Genomic DNA, 21,751 nt, shown 5'->3' with positions numbered 1-21,751 from the left:
GGAAAAGCTGACTGGGCGAAAAGCAGAGTGGATGCGTGCGTGCGTGCGTGCGTGCAACAAGACAATAACACCAACACACACGCCACCACGTACCAGCACACACGCACACACTACCACGCACCAGCACACACCACAACGCACCAGCACACACGCAGACACCACCACGCACCAGCACACACACATGCCAACACGTACCAGCACACACACGCCATCACGTACCAGCACACATGCACACACCATCACGTACCAACACACACACGCCACCACGTACCAGCACACACGCACACACACGCCACCACGTACCAACACACACGCACACACACCATCACGTACCAACACACACGCACACACACCATCACGTACCAACACACACGCACACACACGCCACCACGTACCAGCACACACACGCCATCACGTACCAGCACACACGAGCACACACACCATCACGTACCAACACACATGCACACACACGCCACCATGCACCAGCACGCACGCACGCCATCACGTACCAACACACACACCATCACGTACCAACACACACACACCATCACGTACCAACACACACGCACACACACACCATCACGTACCAACACACACACACACCATCACGTACCAACACACACGCCATCACGTACCAACACACACGCATACACACACCATCACGTACCAATACACACGCACACACACCACCACGTACCAGCACACACGAACACACCATCACGTACCAACACACACACACACGCCATCATGTACCAACACACACCACCACGTACCACCACACACACACACGCCACCACGTACCAGCACACACACACGCCATCACGTACCAACACACACGCACACACACGGCACCACGTACCAGCACACACACGCCATCATGTACCAACACACACCAACACGTACCAGCACACACACGCACACACACGCCACCACGCACCAGCACACACGCACGCCATCATGTACCATCACACACACACCATCACGTACCAACACACACGCACACACACACCATCACGTACCAACACACACACACACCATCATGTACCAACACACACGCACACACACACCATCACATACCAACACACATGCACACACCATCACGTACCAACACACACGCACACACACACACCATCACGTACCAACACACACGCACACACACGCCACCACGTACCAGCACACACACACGCCATCACGTACCAACACACACGCATACACACGCCACCACGTACCAGCACACACACACACACCACCACGCACCAGCACACACGCACACACCATCACGTACCAGCACACACGCACACACCATCACGTACCAACACACACATACCATCACGTACCAACACACACCCACACACACACCATCACGTACCAACAGACACGCACACACACACCATCACGTACCAACACACAAGCACACACACACCATCACGTACCAACACACACGCACACACACACCATCACGTACCAACACACACGCACACACACGCCACAACGTACCAACAGACACGCACACACACACCACCACGTACCAGCACACACACACACACACGCCACCACGTACCAGCACACACACGCCATCACGTACCAACACACATGCACACACACGCCACCACGTACCAGCACACACACACACACACCACCACGCACCAGCACACACGCACACACCATCACGTACCAACACACACACACCATCACGTACCAACACACACGCACACACACACCATAACGTACCAACACACACGCACACACACACCACAACGTACCAACACACACACACGCTACCACGTACCAGCACACACACGCCATCACGTACCAACACACACACACACACCACCACGCACCAGCACACACGCACACACCATCACGTACCAACACACACACACCATCACGTACCAACACACACGCACACACACACCATCACGTACCAACACACACGCACACACACACCACAACGTACCAACACACACACACGCCACAACGTACCAACACACACACGCCATCACGTACCAACACACACACACACGCCATCACGTACCAGCACACACGCACACACCATCACGTACCAACACACACGCACACACACCACAACGTACCAGCACACACACGCCATCACGTACCAACACACGCCACCACGTACCAGCACACAAACACACCACCACGGACCAGCACACACGCACACACCATCACGTACCAACACACACACACCATCACGTACCAACACACACGCACACACACACCATCACGTACCAACACACACACACACCATCACGTACCAACACACACACCATCACGTACCAACACACACGCACACACACACCATCACGTACCAACACACACGCACACACACACCATCACGTACCAACACACACGCACACACACACCATCACGTACCAACACACACGCACACACCCGCCACAACGTACCAGCACACACACGCCATCATGTACCAACACACACCACCATGTACCAGCACACACACGCACACACACATGCCACCACGCACCAGCACACACACGCCATCATGTACCAACACACACACACACCATCACGTACCAACACACACGCACACACACAACGTACCAACACACACACACGCCACCACGTACCAGCACACACACGCCATCACGTACCAGAACACACGCACACACCATCACGTACCAACACACACGCACACACACACCACAACGTACCAGCACACACACGCCATCACGTACCAACACACACCACCACGTACCAGCACACACACGCCATCACATACCAACACACATGCACACACACGCCACCACGTACCAGCACACACGCATACACACGCCACCACGTACCAGCACACACACACACCACCACGCACCAGCACACACGCACACACCATCACGTACCAGCACACACGCACACACCATCACGTACCCACACACACCATCACGTACCAACACACACCCACACACATACCATCATGTTCCAACACACACGCACGCACACACACACAACGTACCAACACACACACACGCCACCACGTACCAGCACACACACGCCATCACGTACCAGAACACACGCACACACCATCACGTACCAACACACACGCACACACACACCACAACGTACCAGCACACACACGCCATCACGTACCAACACACACCACCACGTACCAGCACACACACACACACACGCCACCACGTACCAACACACACACACCATCACGTTCCAACACACACGCACACACACACCATCACGTACCAACACACACACACACGCCACCACGTACCAGCACACACACACGCCATCACGTACCAACACACACACACCATCACGTTCCAACACACGCACACACACACCATCACGTACCAACACACACGCACACACACACACACCATCACGTTCCAACACACACGCACACACACACCATCACGTACCAACACACACGCACACACACACCACAACGTACCAACACACACACACACGCCACCACGTACCAGCACACACACGCCATCACGTACCAGCACACACGCACACACCATCACGTACCAACACACACGCACACACACACCACAACGTACCAACACACACCCACACACACACCATCACGTACCAACACACACGCACACACACGCCATTACGTACCAACACACAATCTTGTCCCTGACATCCTTGGAGAGCTCTTTGGTCTTGGCCATGGTGGAGAGTTTGGAATCTGATTGATTGCTTCTGTGGACAGGTGTCTTTTATACAGGTAACAAGCTGAGATTAGGAGCACTCCCTTTAAGAGTGTGCTCCTAATCTCAGCTCGTTACCTGTATAAAGGACACCTGGGAGCCAGAAAACCTTCTGATTGAGAGGGGGTCAAATACTTATTTCCCTCATTAAAATGCAAATCAATTTATAACATTTTTGACATGCGTTTTTCTGGATTTTGTTGTTGTTATTCTGTTTAACACTGTTCAAATAAACCTACCATTAAAATTATAGACTGATCATTTCTTTGTCAGTGGGCAAACGTACAAAATCAGCAGGGGATCAAATATTTTTTCCCTCACTGTACGCACACAGACACATACCCGCACAGACACACGTACACACACTCGCCCGTGCGCGCACACGTACGCACGCACGCACACAGACACACACCCGCACAGACACACGCACACACACGTACGCACGCACACACAAGTACGTACGCACACAGACACACACTCGCACAGACACACGCACACACACGTACGCAAGCACAGACACACGTACACACACGCACACAGATACACCTACACACACACGTACGCACGCACACAGACACACGTACACACACACATACGCACACACACACGTGCGCACAGACACACGTGCGCACACACACACGCACGCACACACGCACGCACACACGCACGCACACACGTACACACACACGTGCGCACAGACACACGCACACACACACGCACGTACGCACACATGTACACACACTCACAGACACTCACAGACACAAGTACACACACACACGTACACACACACATACGCACACACACACGTGCGCACAGACACACGTGCGCACACACACACGCACGCACACAAGCACGCACACACGCACGCACACACGTACACACACACGTGCGCACAGACACACGCACACACACACGCACGCACACACGCACGCACACACGTACACACACTCGCCCGTGCGCGCACGTACGCACGACAGGGTGGTTTGTTGGATCACATGGGGTGGAGGCGTTCCGAGCATGGGCTGACCCAAGTATGAACCCTACACACGCACACACACGACAAAGACAAAGATCCCCCGTGTAGCCTTTCACAGACCGTCAGGGGCAAGTGCTGTTACAGAGGCGGGTTGGGTTGGTGCCTGGGTGGGTGGTGGGTGGCCAGCACCACGCCCGCCCGCCCGCCCGACATCGACAACTCCGCACACCGCACCGGGTACTCATTTGGGGCCGAGTCGACCTAGGGGAAGGCCCAGGATCGATTCGGATATAATCAATTGCCCGAGTTATGCGGTCCTCTACACAGCAAGATGCCTTCAGCCGACGAGCCAAGTGCTTTGTGCACGTGGGGAGGAGGAAACGGGCTGTGAGATGTTAACTACCTCGCCTGGTCTGCAGGAGGCCGTGGGTTCGATCCCGACCCCTGACAACGCCTGCTGCTGCTGCTGCTGTACATTTGTAGTTTGTGTCTCTCTCTCGTCATCATCACGGTGGCTGTGAGATGTTAACTACCTCGCCTGGTCTACAGGAGGCCGTGAGTTCGATCACAACCCCTGACAACGCCTGCTGCTGTATATTTGGAGTTTGCGCGTCTCTCTCTCTCTCCCCGTGGCCGCGTGGATTTTTCCTCCGGGACGTGCGTCGGCTCCTCCCGCCACATTAAGAATCGACGTGGCAGCGCGCAATCACCAGGGCACGGCGTTCCCCGCGCGTTTAGCGGCGCCCATCGATGACCGATATCTCCATGAACCGAATCCGCCTCCCGACGGCGGGGGCGGTGGGGGACCCTGCGGTTTCTATTCCCAACATTCGCTTTCCATTAACGGACAAGGCTCGCGATTACCCCGCTCGGAAGCCAGTTTCGGCCAATCGGAGCGCTCCTAAGTTGGACTCGGCAGCGGGCGACGGCTGATCGGCGGCCGCCCCTTTTCCGAGCGGTTCGTTCTCGCTCCCTCCCAACACCCCCCCCAAAATTCTCCGACAACCCCTGGCCATCTTCTTAGGCCTAAGGTGAGAATGTTTTGTTTAACGCTCTGTCTTGTGCACCTTTTCATGCTCCACCCGTGCATCATATACCCGCGTTTCTCACAGCGTCGATGCTTCAGAACGTTCCCGTCACTCTCACTCGTTAAATCTGCGTGTTTAAATACGGCAAAAAAACGCGTTCCTTTAGCGGGTGGCAAAGGTCGCCATCGTCCCAGGGCAAACGGAAACAAAAAGTGTTAAATAGACAAACCTTGTCACCAAAGCCTACGTGTTAAACAGACAAACCTTGTCGCCAAAGCCTACGTGTTAAACAGACAAACCTTGTCGCCAAAGCCTACATGTTACACAGACAAACCTTGTCGCCAAAGCCTACGTGTTAAACAGACAAACCTTGTCGCCAAAGCCTACGTGTTAAACAGACAAACCTTGTCGCCAAAGCCTACGTGTTAAACAGACAAACCTTGTCGCCAAAGCCTACGTGTTAAACAGACAAACCTTGTCACCAAAGCCTATGTGTTAAACAGACAAAGTTGTCACCAAAGCCTACGTGTTAAACAGATAAACCTTGTCGCGAAAGCCTACATGTTAAACAGACAAACCTTGTCGCCAAAGCCTACGTGTTAAACAGACAAACCTTGTCGCCAAAGCCTACGTGTTAAACAGACAAACCTGTCACCAAAGCCTACGTGTTAAACAGACAAACCTTGTCAGCAAAGCCTACGTGTTAAACAGACAAACCTTGTCGTCAAAGCCTACGTGTTAAACAGACAAACCTTGTCACCAAAGCCTACGTGTTAAACAGACAAACCTTGTCGCCAAAGCCTACGTGTTAAACAGACAAACCTTGTCACCAAAGCCTACGTGTTAAACAGACAAACCTTGTCGCCAAAGCCTACATGTTAAACAGACAAACCTTGTCGCCAAAGCCTACGTGTTAAACAGACAAACCTTGTCACCAAAGCCTACGTGTTAAACAGACAAACCTTGTCACCAAAGCCTACGTGTTAAACAGACAAACCTTCTCACCAAAGCCTACGTGTTAAACAGACAAACCTTGTCGCCAAAGCCTATGTGTTAAACAGACAAACCTTGTCGCCAAAGCCTACGTGTTAAACAGACAAACCTTGTCGCCAAAGCCTACGTGTTAAACAGACAAACCTTGTCGCCAAAGCCTATGTGTTAAACAGACAAACCTTGTCTCGAAAGCCTACGTGTTAAACAGACAAACCTTGTCACCAAAGCCTACGTGTTAAACAGACAAACCTTGTCGCCAAAGCCTACGTGTTAAACAGACAAACCTTGTCGCCAAAGCCTACGTGATAGACAGGCAAACCTTGTCGCCAAAGCCTATGTGTTAAACAGACAAACCTTGTCGCCAAAGCCTACGTGTTAAACAGACAACGTTGTCGCGAAAGCCTACGTGTTAAACAGACAAACCTTGTCGCCAAAGCCTACGTGTTAAACAGACAAACCTTGTCGCCAAAGCCTACGTGTTAAACAGACAAACCTTGTCACCAAAGCCTATGTGTTAAACAGACAAAGTTGTCACCAAAGCCTACGTGTTAAACAGATAAACCTTGTCGCGAAAGCCTACATGTTAAACAGACAAACCTTGTCGCCAAAGCCTACGTGTTAAACAGACAAACCTTGTCGCCAAAGCCTACGTGTTAAACAGACAAACCTGTCACCAAAGCCTACGTGTTAAACAGACAAACCTTGTCAGCAAAGCCTACGTGTTAAACAGACAAACCTTGTCGTCAAAGCCTACGTGTTAAACAGACAAACCTTGTCACCAAAGCCTACGTGTTAAACAGACAAACCTTGTCGCCAAAGCCTACGTGTTAAACAGACAAACCTTGTCACCAAAGCCTACGTGTTAAACAGACAAACCTTGTCGCCAAAGCCTACATGTTAAACAGACAAACCTTGTCGCCAAAGCCTACGTGTTAAACAGACAAACCTTGTCACCAAAGCCTACGTGTTAAACAGACAAACCTTGTCACCAAAGCCTACGTGTTAAACAGACAAACCTTCTCACCAAAGCCTACGTTTTAAACAGACAAACCTTGTCAACAAAGCCTACGTGTTAAACAGACAGACCTTGTCACCAAAGCCTACGTGTTAAACAGACAAACCTTGTCGCCAAAGCCTACGAGTTAAACAGACAAACCTTGTCTCGAAAGCCTACGTGTTAAACAGACAAACCTTGTCGCCAAAGCCTACGTGTTAAACAGACAAACCTTGTCGCCAAAGCCTACGTGTTAAACAGACAAACCTTGTCGCCAAAGCCTACGTGTTAGACAGGCAAACCTTGTCGCCAAAGCCTATGTGTTAAACAGACAAACCTTGTCGCCAAAGCCTACGTGTTAAACAGACAACGTTGTCGCGAAAGCCTACGTGTTAAACAGACAAACCTTGTCGCCAAAGCCTACGTGTTAAACAGACAAACCTTGTCGCCAAAGCCTACGTGTTAAACAGACAAACCTTGTCACCAAAGCCTATGTGTTAAACAGACAAAGTTGTCACCAAAGCCTACGTGTTAAACAGATAAACCTTGTCGCGAAAGCCTACATGTTAAACAGACAAACCTTGTCGCCAAAGCCTACGTGTTAAACAGACAAACCTTGTCGCCAAAGCCTACGTGTTAAACAGACAAACCTGTCACCAAAGCCTACGTGTTAAACAGACAAACCTTGTCAGCAAAGCCTACGTGTTAAACAGACAAACCTTGTCGTCAAAGCCTACGTGTTAAACAGACAAACCTTGTCACCAAAGCCTACGTGTTAAACAGACAAACCTTGTCGCCAAAGCCTACGTATTAAACAGACAAACCTTGTCACCAAAGCCTACGTGTTAAACAGACAAACCTTGTCGCCAAAGCCTACATGTTAAACAGACAAACCTTGTCGCCAAAGCCTACGTGTTAAACAGACAAACCTTGTCACCAAAGCCTACGTGTTAAACAGACAAACCTTGTCACCAAAGCCTACGTGTTAAACAGACAAACCTTCTCACCAAAGCCTACGTTTTAAACAGACAAACCTTGTCAACAAAGCCTACGTGTTAAACAGACAGACCTTGTCACCAAAGCCTACGTGTTAAACAGACAAACCTTGTCGCCAAAGCCTACGAGTTAAACAGACAAACCTTGTCACCAAAGCCTACGTGTTAAACAGACAAACCTTGTCGCCAAAGCCTACATGTTAAACAGACAAACCTTGTCGCCAAAGCCTATGTGTTAAACAGACAAACCTTGTCACCAAAGCCTACGTGTTAAACAGACAAACCTTGTCACCAAAGCCTACGTGTTAAACAGACAAACCTTCTCACCAAAGCCTACGTGTTAAACAGACAAACCTTGTCAACAAAGCCTACGTGTTAAACAGACAGACCTTGTCACCAAAGCCTACGTGTTAAACAGACAAACCTTGTCACCAAAGCCTACGTGTTAAACAGACAAACCTTGTCACCAAAGCCTACGTGTTAAACAGACAAACCTTGTCACCAAAGCCTACGTGTTCAACAGACAAACCTTGTCAACAAAGCCTACGTGTTAAACAGACAAACCTTGTCAACAAAGCCTACGTGTTAAACAGACAGACCTTGTCACCAAAGCCTACGTGTTAAACAGACAAACCTTGTCACCAAAGCCTACGTGTTAAACAGACAAACCTTGTCACCAAAGCCTACGTGTTAGACAGACAAACCTTGTCACCAAAGCCTACGTGTTAAACAGACAAACCTTGTCGCCAAAGCCTACATGTTACACAGACAAACCTTGTCGCCAAAGCCTACGTGTTAAACAGACAAACCTTGTCGCCAAAGCCTACGTGTTAAATAGACAAACCTTGTCACCAAAGCCTACGTGTTAAACAGACAAACCTTGTCGCCAAAGCCTACGTGTCAAACCGACAAACCTTGTCGCCAAAGCCTACGTGTTAAACAGACAAACCTTGTCACCAAGGCCTACGTGTTAAACAGACAAACCTTGTCGCCAAAGCCTACGTGTTAAACAGACAAACCTTGTCACCAAAGCCTACGTGTTAAACAGACAAACCTTGTCGCCAAAGCCTACGTGTTAAACAGACAAACCTTGTCGCCAAAGCCTACGTGTTAAACAGACAAACCTGTCACCAAAGCCTACGTGTTAAACAGACAAACCCTGTCACCAAAGCCTACGTGTTAAACAGACAATCCTTGTCGCCAAAGCCTACGTGTTAAACAGACAAAGTTGTCACCAAAGCCTACGTGTTAAACAGACAAACCTTGTCGCGAAAGCCTACGTGTTAAACAGACAAACCTTGTCGCCAAAGCCTACGTGTTAAACAGACAAACCTTGTCGCCAAAGCCTACGTGTTAAACAGACAAACCTTGTCACCAAAGCCTACGTGTTAAACAGACAAACCTTGTCGCCAAAGCCTACGTGTTAAACAGACAAACCTTGTCGCCAAAGCCTACGTGTTAAACAGACAAACATTGTCACCAAAGCCAACGTGTTAAACAGACAAACCTTGTCACCAAAGCCTACGTGTTAAACAGACAAACCTTGTCGCGAAAGCCTACGTGTTAAACAGACAAACCTTGTCGCCAAAGCCTACGTGTTAAACAGACAAACCTTGTCAACAAAGCCTACGTGTTAAACAGACTAACCTTGTCGCCAAAGCCTACGTGTTAAACAGACAAACCTTGTCGCCAAAGCCTACGTGTTAAACAGACAAACCTTGTCGCCAAAGCCTACGTGTTAAACAGACAAACCTTGTCGCCAAAGCCTACGTGTTAAACAGACAAACCTTGTCACCAAAGCCTACGTGTTAAACAGACAAACCTTGTCGCCAAAGCCTACGTGTTAAACAGACAAACCTTGTCACCAAAGCCTACGTGTTAAACAGACAAACCTTGTCGCCAAAGCCTACATGTTAAACAGACAAACCTTGTCGCCAAAGCCTACGTGTTAAACAGACAAACCTTGTCGCCAAAGCCTACGTGTTAAACAGACAAACCTTGTCGCCAAAGCCTACGTGTTAAACAGACAAACCTTGTCACCAAAGCCTACGTGTTAAACAGACAAACCTTGTCACCAAAGCCTACGTGTTAAACAGACAAACCTTGTCGCCAAAGCCTACGTGTTAAACAGACAAACCTTGTCACCAAAGCCTACGTGTTAAACAGACAAACCTTGTCACCAAAGCCTACGTGTTAAACAGACAAACCTTGTCGCCAAAGCCTACGTGTTAAACCGACAAACCTTGTCGCCAAAGCCTACGTGTTAAACAGACAAACCTTGTCGCCAAAGCCTACGTGTTAAACAGACAAACCTTGTCGCCAAAGCCTACGTGTTAAACAGACAAACCTTGTCGCCAAAGCCTACGTGTTAAACAGACAAACCTTGTCACCAAAGCCTACGTGTTTAACAGACAAACCTTGTCACCAAAGCCTACGTGTTAAACACACAAACCTTGTTGCCAAAGCCTACGTGTTAAACAGACAAACCTTGTCACGAAAGCCTACGTGTTAAACAGACAAACCTTGTCGCCAAAGCCTACGTGTTAAACAGACAAACCTTGTCGCCAAAGCCTACATGTTAAACAGACAAACATTGTCACCAAAGCCTACGTGTTAAACAGACAAACCTTGTCACGAAAGCCTACGTGTTAAACAGACAAACGTTGTCGCCAAAGCCTACTTGTTAAACAGACAAACGTTGTCGCCAAAGCCTACGTGTTAAACAGACAAACCTTGTCGCCAAAGCCTACGTGTTAAACAGACAAACCTTGTTGCCAAAGCCTACGTGTTAAACAGACAAACCTTGTCGCCAAAGCCTACGTGTTAAACAGACAAACCTTGTCGCCAAAGCCTACGTGTTAAACAGACAAACCTTGTCACCAAAGCCTACGTGTTAAACAGACAAACCTTGTCGCCAAAGCCTACGTGTTAAACAGACAAACCTTGTCGCCAAAGCCTACGTGTTAAACAGACAAACCTTCTCGCCAAAGCCTATGTGTTAAACAGACAAACCTTGTCGCCAAAGCCTACGTGTTAAACAGACAAACCTTGTCGCCAAAGCCTACGTGTTAAACAGACAAACCTTGTCGCCAAAGCCTATGTGTTAAACAGACAAACCTTGTCTCGAAAGCCTACGTGTTAAACAGACAAACCTTGTCGCCAAAGCCTACGTGTTAAACAGACAAACCTTGTCGCCAAAGCCTACGTGTTAAACAGACAAACCTTGTCGCCAAAGCCTACGTGTTAAACAGGCAAACCTTGTCGCCAAAGCCTATGTGTTAAACAGACAAATCTTGTCGCCAAAGCCTACGTGTTAAACAGACAACGTTGTCGCGAAAGCCTACGTGTTAAACAGACAAACCTTGTCGCCAAAGCCTACGTGTTAAACAGACAAACCTTGTCGCCAAAGCCTACGTGTTAAACAGACAAACCTTGTCACCAAAGCCTATGTGTTAAACAGACAAAGTTGTCACCAAAGCCTACGTGTTAAACAGATAAACCTTGTCGCGAAAGTCTACATGTTAAACAGACAAACCTTGTCGCCAAAGCCTACGTGTTAAACAGACAAACCTTGTCGCCAAAGCCTACGTGTTAAACAGACAAACCTTGTCACCAAAGCCTACGTGTTAAACAGACAAACCTTGTCAGCAAAGCCTACATGTTAAACAGACAAACCTTGTCGTCAAAGCCTACATGTTAAACAGACAAACCTTGTCACCAAAGCCTACGTGTTAAACAGACAAACCTTGTCGCCAAAGCCTACGTGTTAAACAGACAAACCTTGTCACCAAAGCCTACGTGTTAAACAGACAAACCTTGTCGCCAAAGCCTACATGTTAAACAGACAAACCTTGTCGCCAAAGCCTACGTGTTAAACAGACAAACCTTGTCACCAAAGCCTACGTGTTAAACAGACAAACCTTGTCACCAAAGCCTACGTGTTAAACAGACAAACCTTCTCACCAAAGCCTACGTGTTAAACAGACAAACCTTGTCAACAAAGCCTACGTGTTAAACAGACAGACCTTGTCACCAAAGCCTACGTGTTAAACAGACAAACCTTGTCACCAAAGCCTACGTGTTAAACAGACAAACCTTGTCGCCAAAGCCTACGTGTTAAACAGACAAACCTTGTCACCAAAGCCTACGTGTTAAACAGACAAACCTTGTCGCCAAAGCCTACATGTTAAACAGACAAACCTTGTCGCCAAAGCCTACGTGTTAAACAGACAAACCTTGTCACCAAAGCCTACGTGTTAAACAGACAAACCTTGTCACCAAAGCCTACGTGTTAAACAGACAAACCTTGTCACGAAAGCCTACGTGTTAAACAGACAAACCTTGTCGCCAAAGCCTACGTGTTAAACAGACAAACCTTGTCGCCAAAGCCTACATGTTAAACAGACAAACATTGTCACCAAAGCCTACGTGTTAAACAGACAAACGTTGTCACGAAAGCCTACGTGTTAAACAGACAAACGTTGTCGCCAAAGCCTACGTGTTAAACAGACAAACGTTGTCGCCAAAGCCTACGTGTTAAACAGACAAACCTTGTCCTCAAAGCCTACGTGTTAAACAGACAAACCTTGTCGCCAAAGCCTACGTGTTAAACAGACAAACGTTGTCACGAAAGCCTACGTGTTAAACAGACAAACGTTGTCGCCAAAGCCTACTTGTTAAACAGACAAACGTTGTCGCCAAAGCCTACGTGTTAAACAGACAAACCTTGTCGCCAAAGCCTACGTGTTAAACAGACAAACCTTGTTGCCAAAGCCTACGTGTTAAACAGACAAACCTTGTCGCCAAAGCCTACGTGTTAAACAGACAAACCTTGTCGCCAAAGCCTACGTGTTAAACAGACAAACCTTGTCACCAAAGCCTACGTGTTAAACAGACAAACCTTGTCGCCAAAGCCTACGTGTTAAACAGACAAACCTTGTCGCCAAAGCCTACGTGTTAAACAGACAAACCTTCTCGCCAAAGCCTATGTGTTAAACAGACAAACCTTGTCGCCAAAGCCTACGTGTTAAACAGACAAACCTTGTCGCCAAAGCCTACGTGTTAAACAGACAAATCTTGTCGCCAAAGCCTATGTGTTAAACAGACAAACCTTGTCTCGAAAGCCTACGTGTTAAACAGACAAACCTTGTCGCCAAAGCCTACGTGTTAAACAGACAAACCTTGTCGCCAAAGCCTACGTGTTAAACAGACAAACCTTGTCGCCAAAGCCTACGTGTTAAACAGGCAAACCTTGTCGCCAAAGCCTATGTGTTAAACAGACAAATCTTGTCGCCAAAGCCTACGTGTTAAACAGACAACGTTGTCGCGAAAGCCTACGTGTTAAACAGACAAACCTTGTCGCCAAAGCCTACGTGTTAAACAGACAAACCTTGTCGCCAAAGCCTACGTGTTAAACAGACAAACCTTGTCACCAAAGCCTATGTGTTATACAGACAAAGTTGTCACCAAAGCCTACGTGTTAAACAGATAAACCTTGTCGCGAAAGTCTACATGTTAAACAGACAAACCTTGTCGCCAAAGCCTACGTGTTAAACAGACAAACCTTGTCGCCAAAGCCTACGTGTTAAACAGACAAACCTGTCACCAAAGCCTACGTGTTAAACAGACAAACCTTGTCAGCAAAGCCTACATGTTAAACAGACAAACCTTGTCGTCAAAGCCTACGTGTTAAACAGACAAACCTTGTCACCAAAGCCTACGTGTTAAACAGACAAACCTTGTCGCCAAAGCCTACGTGTTAAACAGACAAACCTTGTCACCAAAGCCTACGTGTTAAACAAACAAACCTTGTCGCCAAAGCCTACATGTTAAACAGACAAACCTTGTCGCCAAAGCCTACGTGTTAAACAGACAAACCTTGTCACCAAAGCCTACGCGTTAAACAGACAAACCTTCTCACCAAAGCCTACGTGTTAAACAGACAAACCTTGTCAACAAAGCCTACGTGTTAAACAGACAGACCTTGTCACCAAAGCCTACGTGTTAAACAGACAAACCTTGTCACCAAAGCCTACGTGTTAAACAGACAAACCTTGTCGCCAAAGCCTACGTGTTAAACAGACAAACCTTGTCGCCAAAGCCTACGTGTTAAACAGACAAACCTTGTCACCAAAGCCTACGTGTTAAACAGACAAACCTTGTCACCAAAGCCTACGTGTTAAACAGACAAACCTTCTCACCAAAGCCTACGTGTTAAACAGACAAACCTTGTCAACAAAGCCTACGTGTTAAACAGACAGACCTTGTCACCAAAGCCTACGTGTTAAACAGACAAACCTTGTCACCAAAGCCTACGTGTTAAACAGACAAACCTTGTCACCAAAGCCTACGTGTTAAACAGACAAACCTTGTCACCAAAGCCTACGTGTTAAACAGACAAACCTTGTCGCCAAAGCCTACATGTTACACAGACAAACCTTGTCGCCAAAGCCTACGTGTTAAACAGACAAACCTTGTCGCCAAAGCCTACGTGTTAAATAGACAAACCTTGTCACCAAAGCCTACGTGTTAAACAGACAAACCTTGTCGCCAAAGCCTACGTGTCAAACCGACAAACCTTGTCGCCAAAGCCTACGTGTTAAACAGACAAACCTTGTCACCAAGGCCTACGTGTTAAACAGACAAACCTTGTCGCCAAAGCCTACGTGTTAAACAGACAAACCTTGTCACCAAAGCCTACGTGTTAAACAGACAAACCTTGTCGCCAAAGCCTACGTGTTAAACAGACAAACCTTGTCGCCAAAGCCTACGTGTTAAACAGACAAACCTTGTCACCAAAGCCTACGTGTTAAACAGACAAACCTTGTCGCCAAAGCCTACATGTTAAACAGACAAACCTTGTCGCCAAAGCCTACGTGTTAAACAGACAAACCTTGTCACCAAAGCCTACGTGTTAAACAGACAAACCTTGTCACCAAAGCCTACGTGTTAAACAGACAAACCTTCTCACCAAAGCCTACGTGTTAAACAGACAAACCTTGTCAACAAAGCCTACGTGTTAAACAGACAGACCTTGTCACCAAAGCCTACGTGTTAAACAGACAAACCTTGTCACCAAAGCCTACGTGTTAAACAGACAAACCTTGTCGCCAAAGCCTACGTGTTAAACAGACAAACCTTGTCACCAAAGCCTACGTGTTAAACAGACAAACCTTGTCGCCAAAGCCTACATGTTAAACAGACAAACCTTGTCGCCAAAGCCTACGTGTTAAACAGACAAACCTTGTCACCAAAGCCTACGTGTTAAACAGACAAACCTTGTCACCAAAGCCTACGTGTTAAACAGACAAACCTTCTCACCAAAGCCTACGTGTTAAACAGACAAACCTTGTCAACAAAGCCTACGTGTTAAACAGACAGACCTTGTCACCAAAGCCTACGTGTTAAACAGACAAACCTTGTCACCAAAGCCTACGTGTTAAACAGACAAACCTTGTCACCAAAGCCTACGTGTTAAACAGACAAACCTTGTCACCAAAGCCTACGTGTTAAACAGACAAACCTTGTCGCCAAAGCCTACATGTTACACAGACAAACCTTGTCGCCAAAGCCTACGTGTTAAACAGACAAACCTTGTCGCCAAAGCCTACGTGTTAAATAGACAAACCTTGTCACCAAAGCCTACGTGTTAAACAGACAAACCTTGTCGCCAAAGCCTACGTGTCAAACCGACAAACCTTGTTGCCAAAGCCTACGTGTTAAACAGACAAACCTTGTCACGAAAGCCTACGTGTTAAACAGACAAACCTTGTCGCCAAAGCCTACGTGTTAAACAGACAAACCTTGTCGCCAAAGCCTACATGTTAAACAGACAAACATTGTCACCAAAGCCTACGTGTTAAACAGACAAACGTTGTCACGAAAGCCTACGTGTTAAACAGACAAACGTTGTCGCCAAAGCCTACGTGTTAAACAGACAAACGTTGTCGCCAAAGCCTACGTGTTAAACAGACAAACCTTGTCCTCAAAGCCTACGTGTTAAACAGACAAACCTTGTCGCCAAAGCCTACGTGTTAAACAGACAAACGTTGTCACGAAAGCCTACGTGTTAAACAGACAAACGTTGTCGCCAAAGCCTACTTGTTAAACAGACAAACGTTGTCGCCAAAGCCTACGTGTTAAACAGACAAACCTTGTCGCCAAAGCCTACGTGTTAAACAGACAAACCTTGTTGCCAAAGCCTACGTGTTAAACAGACAAACCTTGTCGCCAAAGCCTACGTGTTAAACAGACAAACCTTGTCGCCAAAGCCTACGTGTTAAACAGACAAACCTTGTCACCAAAGCCTACGTGTTAAACAGACAAACCTTGTCGCCAAAGCCTACGTGTTAAACAGACAAACCTTGTCGCCAAAGCCTACGTGTTAAACAGACAAACCTTCTCGCCAAAGCCTATGTGTTAAACAGACAAACCTTGTCGCCAAAGCCTACGTGTTAAACAGACAAACCTTGTCGCCAAAGCCTACGTGTTAAACAGACAAACCTTGTCGCCAAAGCCTATGTGTTAAACAGACAAACCTTGTCTCGAAAGCCTACGTGTTAAACAGACAAACCTTGTCGCCAAAGCCTACGTGTTAAACAGACAAACCTTGTCGCCAAAGCCTACGTGTTAAACAGACAAACCTTGTCGCCAAAGCCTACGTGTTAAACAGGCAAACCTTGTCGCCAAAGCCTATGTGTTAAACAGACAAATCTTGTCGCCAAAGCCTACGTGTTAAACAGACAACGTTGTCGCGAAAGCCTACGTGTTAAACAGACAAACCTTGTCGCCAAAGCCTACGTGTTAAACAGACAAACCTTGTCGCCAAAGCCTACGTGTTAAACAGACAAACCTTGTCACCAAAGCCTATGTGTTAAACAGACAAAGTTGTCACCAAAGCCTACGTGTTAAACAGATAAACCTTGTCGCGAAAGTCTACATGTTAAACAGACAAACCTTGTCGCCAAAGCCTACGTGTTAAACAGACAAACCTTGTCGCCAAAGCCTACGTGTTAAACAGACAAACCTGTCACCAAAGCCTACGTGTTAAACAGACAAACCTTGTCAGCAAAGCCTACATGTTAAACAGACAAACCTTGTCGTCAAAGCCTACGTGTTAAACAGACAAACCTTGTCACCAAAGCCTACGTGTTAAACAGACAAACCTTGTCGCCAAAGCCTACGTGTTAAACAGACAAACCTTGTCACCAAAGCCTACGTGTTAAACAAACAAACCTTGTCGCCAAAGCCTACATGTTAAACAGACAAACCTTGTCGCCAAAGCCTACGTGTTAAACAGACAAACCTTGTCACCAAAGCCTACGCGTTAAACAGACAAACCTTCTCACCAAAGCCAACGTGTTAAACAGACAAACCTTGTCAACAAAGCATACGTGTTAAACAGACAGACCTTGTCACCAAAGCCTACGTGTTAAACAGACAAACCTTGTCACCAAAGCCTACGTGTTAAACAGACAAACCTTGTCGCCAAAGCCTACGTGTTAAACAGACAAACCTTGTCACCAAAGCCTACGTGTTAAACAGACAAACCTTGTCGCCAAAGCCTACATGTTAAACAGACAAACCTTGTCGCCAAAGCCTACGTGTTAAACAGACAAACCTTGTCACCAAAGCCTACGTGTTAAACAGACAAACCTTGTCACCAAAGCCTACGTGTTAAACAGACAAACCTTCTCATCAAAGCCTACGTGTTAAACAGACAAACCTTGTCAACAAAGCCTACGTGTTAAACAGACAGACCTTGTCACCAAAGCCTACGTGTTAAACAGACAAACCTTGTCACCAAAGCCTACGTGTTAAACAGACAAACCTTGTCACCAAAGCCTACGTGTTAAACAGACAAACCTTGTCACCAAAGCCTACGTGTTAAACAGACAAACCTTGTCGCCAAAGCCTACATGTTACACAGACAAACCTTGTCGCCAAAGCCTACGTGTTAAACAGACAAACCTTGTCGCCAAAGCCTACGTGTTAAATAGACAAACCTTGTCACCAAAGCCTACGTGTTAAACAGACAAACCTTGTCGCCAAAGCCTACGTGTCAAACCGACAAACCTTGTCGCCAAAGCCTACGTGTTAAACAGACAAACCTTGTCACCAAGGCCTACGTGTTAAACAGACAAACCTTGTCGCCAAAGCCTACGTGTTAAACAGACAAACCTTGTCACCAAAGCCTACGTGTTAAACAGACAAACCTTGTCGCCAAAGCCTACGTGTTAAACAGACAAACCTTGTCGCCAAAGCCTACGTGTTAAACAGACAAACCTGTCACCAAAGCCTACGTGTTAAACAGACAAACCCTGTCACCAAAGCCTACGTGTTAAACAGACAATCCTTGTCGCCAAAGCCTACGTGTTAAACAGACAAAGTTGTCACCAAAGCCTACGTGTTAAACAGACAAACCTTGTCACCAAAGCCTACGTGTTAAACAGACAAACCTTGTCGCGAAAGCCTACGTGTTAAACAGACAAACCTTGTCGCCAAAGCCTACGTGTTAAACAGACATACCTTGTCGCCAAAGCCTACGTGTTAAACAGACAAACCTTGTCACCAAAGCCTACGTGTTAAACAGACAAACCTTGTCGCCAAAGCCTACGTGTTAAACAGACAAACCTTGTCGCCAAAGCCTACGTGTTAAACAGACAAACATTGTCACCAAAGCCAACGTGTTAAACAGACAAACCTTGTCACCAAAGCCTACGTGTTAAACAGACAAACCTTGTCGCGAAAGCCTACGTGTTAAACAGACAAACCTTGTCGCCAAAGCCTACGTGTTAAACAGACAAACCTTGTCACCAAAGCCTACGTGTTAAACAGACTAACCTTGTCGCCAAAGCCTACGTGTTAAACAGACAAACCTTGTCGCCAAAGCCTACGTGTTAAACAGACAAACCTTGTCGCCAAAGCCTACGTGTTAAACAGACAAACCTTGTCGCCAAAGCCTACGTGTTAAACAGACAAACATTGTCACCAAAGCCTACGTGTTAAACAGACAAACCTTGTCGCCAAAGCCTACGTGTTAAACAGACAAACCTTGTCACCAAAGCCTACGTGTTAAACAGACAAACCTTGTCGCCAAAGCCTACATGTTAAACAGACAAACCTTGTCGCCAAAGCCTACGTGTTAAACAGACAAACCTTGTCGCCAAAGCCTACGTGTTAAACAGACAAACCTTGTCGCCAAAGCCTACGTGTTAAACAGACAAACCTTGTCACCAAAGCCTACGTGTTAAACAGACAAACCTTGTCACCAAAGCCTACGTGTTAAACAGACAAACCTTGTCGCCAAAGCCTACGTGTTAAACAGACAAACCTTGTCACCAAAGCCTACGTGTTAAACAGACAAACCTTGTCACCAAAGCCTACGTGTTAAACAGACAAACCTTGTCGCCAAAGCCTACGTGTTAAACCGACAAACCTTGTCGCCAAAGCCTACGTGTTAAACAGACAAACCTTGTCGCCAAAGCCTACGTGTTAAACAGACAAACCTTGTCGCCAAAGCCTACGTGTTAAACAGACAAACCTTGTCGCCAAAGCCTACGTGTTAAACAGACAAACCTTGTCACCAAAGCCTACGTGTTTAACAGACAAACCTTGTCACCAAAGCCTACGTGTTAAACAGACAAACCTTGTTGCCAAAGCCTACGTGTTAAACAGACAAACCTTGTCACGAAAGCCTACGTGTTAAACAGACAAACCTTGTCACCAAAGCCTACGTGTTAAACAGATAAACCTTGTCGCCAAAGCCTACGTGTTAAACAGACAAACCTTGTCACCAAAGCCTACGTTTTAAACAGACAAACGTTGTCGCCAAAGCCTACATGTTAAACAGACAAACCTTGTCGCCAAAGCCTACGTGTTAAACAGACAAACCTTGTCGCCAAAGCCTACGTGTTAAACAGACAAACCTTGTCACCAAAGCCTACGTGTTAAACAGACAAACCTTGTCGCCAAAGCCTACGTGTTAAACAGACAAACCTTGTCGCCAAAGCCTACGTGTTAAACAGACAAACCTTGTCGCTAAAGCCTACGTATTAAACAGACAAACCTTGTCGCCAAAGCCTACATGTTAAACAGACAAACATTGTCACCAAAGCCTACGTGTTAAACAGACAAACCTTGTCACCAAAGCCTACGTGTTAAACAGACAAACCTTGTCGCGAAAGCCTACGTGTTAAACAGACAAACCTTGTCGCCAAAGCCTACGTGTTAAACAGACAAACCTTGTCACCAAAGCCTACGTGTTAAACAGACTAACCTTGTCGCCAAAGCCTACGTGTTAAACAGACAAACCTCGTCGCGAAAGCCTACGTGTTAAACAGACAAACCTTGTCGCCAAAGCCTACGTGTTAAACAGACAAACCTTGTCGCCAAAGCCTACGTGTTAAACAGACAAACCTTGTCACCAAAGCCTACGTGTTAAACAGACAAACCTTGTCGCCAAAGCCTACGTGTTAAACAGACAAACCTTGTCACCAAAGCCTACGTGTTAAACAGACAAACCTTGTCGCCAAAGTCTACATGTTAAACAGACAAACCTTGTCGCCAAAGCCTACGTGTTAAACAGACAAACCTTGTCGCCAAAGCCTACGTGTTAAACAGACAAACCTTGTCGCCAAAGCCTACATGTTAAACAGACAAACCTTGTCACCAAAGCCTACGTGTTAAACAGACAAACCTTGTCGCCAAAGCCTACGTGTTAAACAGACAAACCTTGTCGCCAATGCCTACGTGTTAAACAGACAAACCTTGTCGCCAAAGCCTACGTGTTAAACAGACAAACCTTGTCACCAAAGCCTACGTGTTAAACAGACAAACCTTGTCACTAAAGCATACGTGTTAAACACAAACCTTGTCACCAAAGCCTACGTGTTAAACAGACAAACCTTGTCGCCAAAGCCTACGTGTTAAACAGACAAACCTTGTCACCAAAGCCTACGTGTTAAACAGACAAACCTTGTCACCAAAGCCTACGTGTTAAACAGACAAACCTTGTCACCAAAGCCTACGTGTTAAACAGACAAACCTTGTCGCCAAAG

The 21,751-nt window shown here is 47.0% G+C and overlaps 1 protein-coding gene across 2 annotated transcripts in view; it reads right to left on the bottom strand.

The window, feature by feature from the left end:
* LOC116956824 (myelin-associated neurite-outgrowth inhibitor-like) overlaps positions 1-21,751 on the bottom strand; it is a 56,987-nt gene that overhangs the window by 7,361 nt on the left and 27,875 nt on the right. The window contains exon 5 of one of the 2 annotated variants that reach the window (XM_032978671.2): positions 4,676-4,747. The exons of the other annotated variant lie outside the window; for it this stretch is intronic. Within the exon in view, the coding sequence (XP_032834562.2) occupies positions 4,676-4,747 (72 nt within the window). The remainder of the gene's footprint in view (positions 1-4,675; positions 4,748-21,751) is intronic. 2 annotated transcript variants of the gene reach the window in all.

Source organism: Petromyzon marinus, unplaced genomic scaffold, assembly GCF_048934315.1.
Source record: "Petromyzon marinus isolate PM22_M1 ecotype Great Lakes invasive population unplaced genomic scaffold, UKy_Petmar_22M1.pri1.0 PM_Scaffold_17, whole genome shotgun sequence".
Taxonomy (NCBI): Eukaryota; Metazoa; Chordata; class Hyperoartia; order Petromyzontiformes; family Petromyzontidae; genus Petromyzon; species Petromyzon marinus.
Note: the sequence above shows the minus strand (reverse complement) of the source record. Positions and strands in the feature narration are given on the sequence as shown.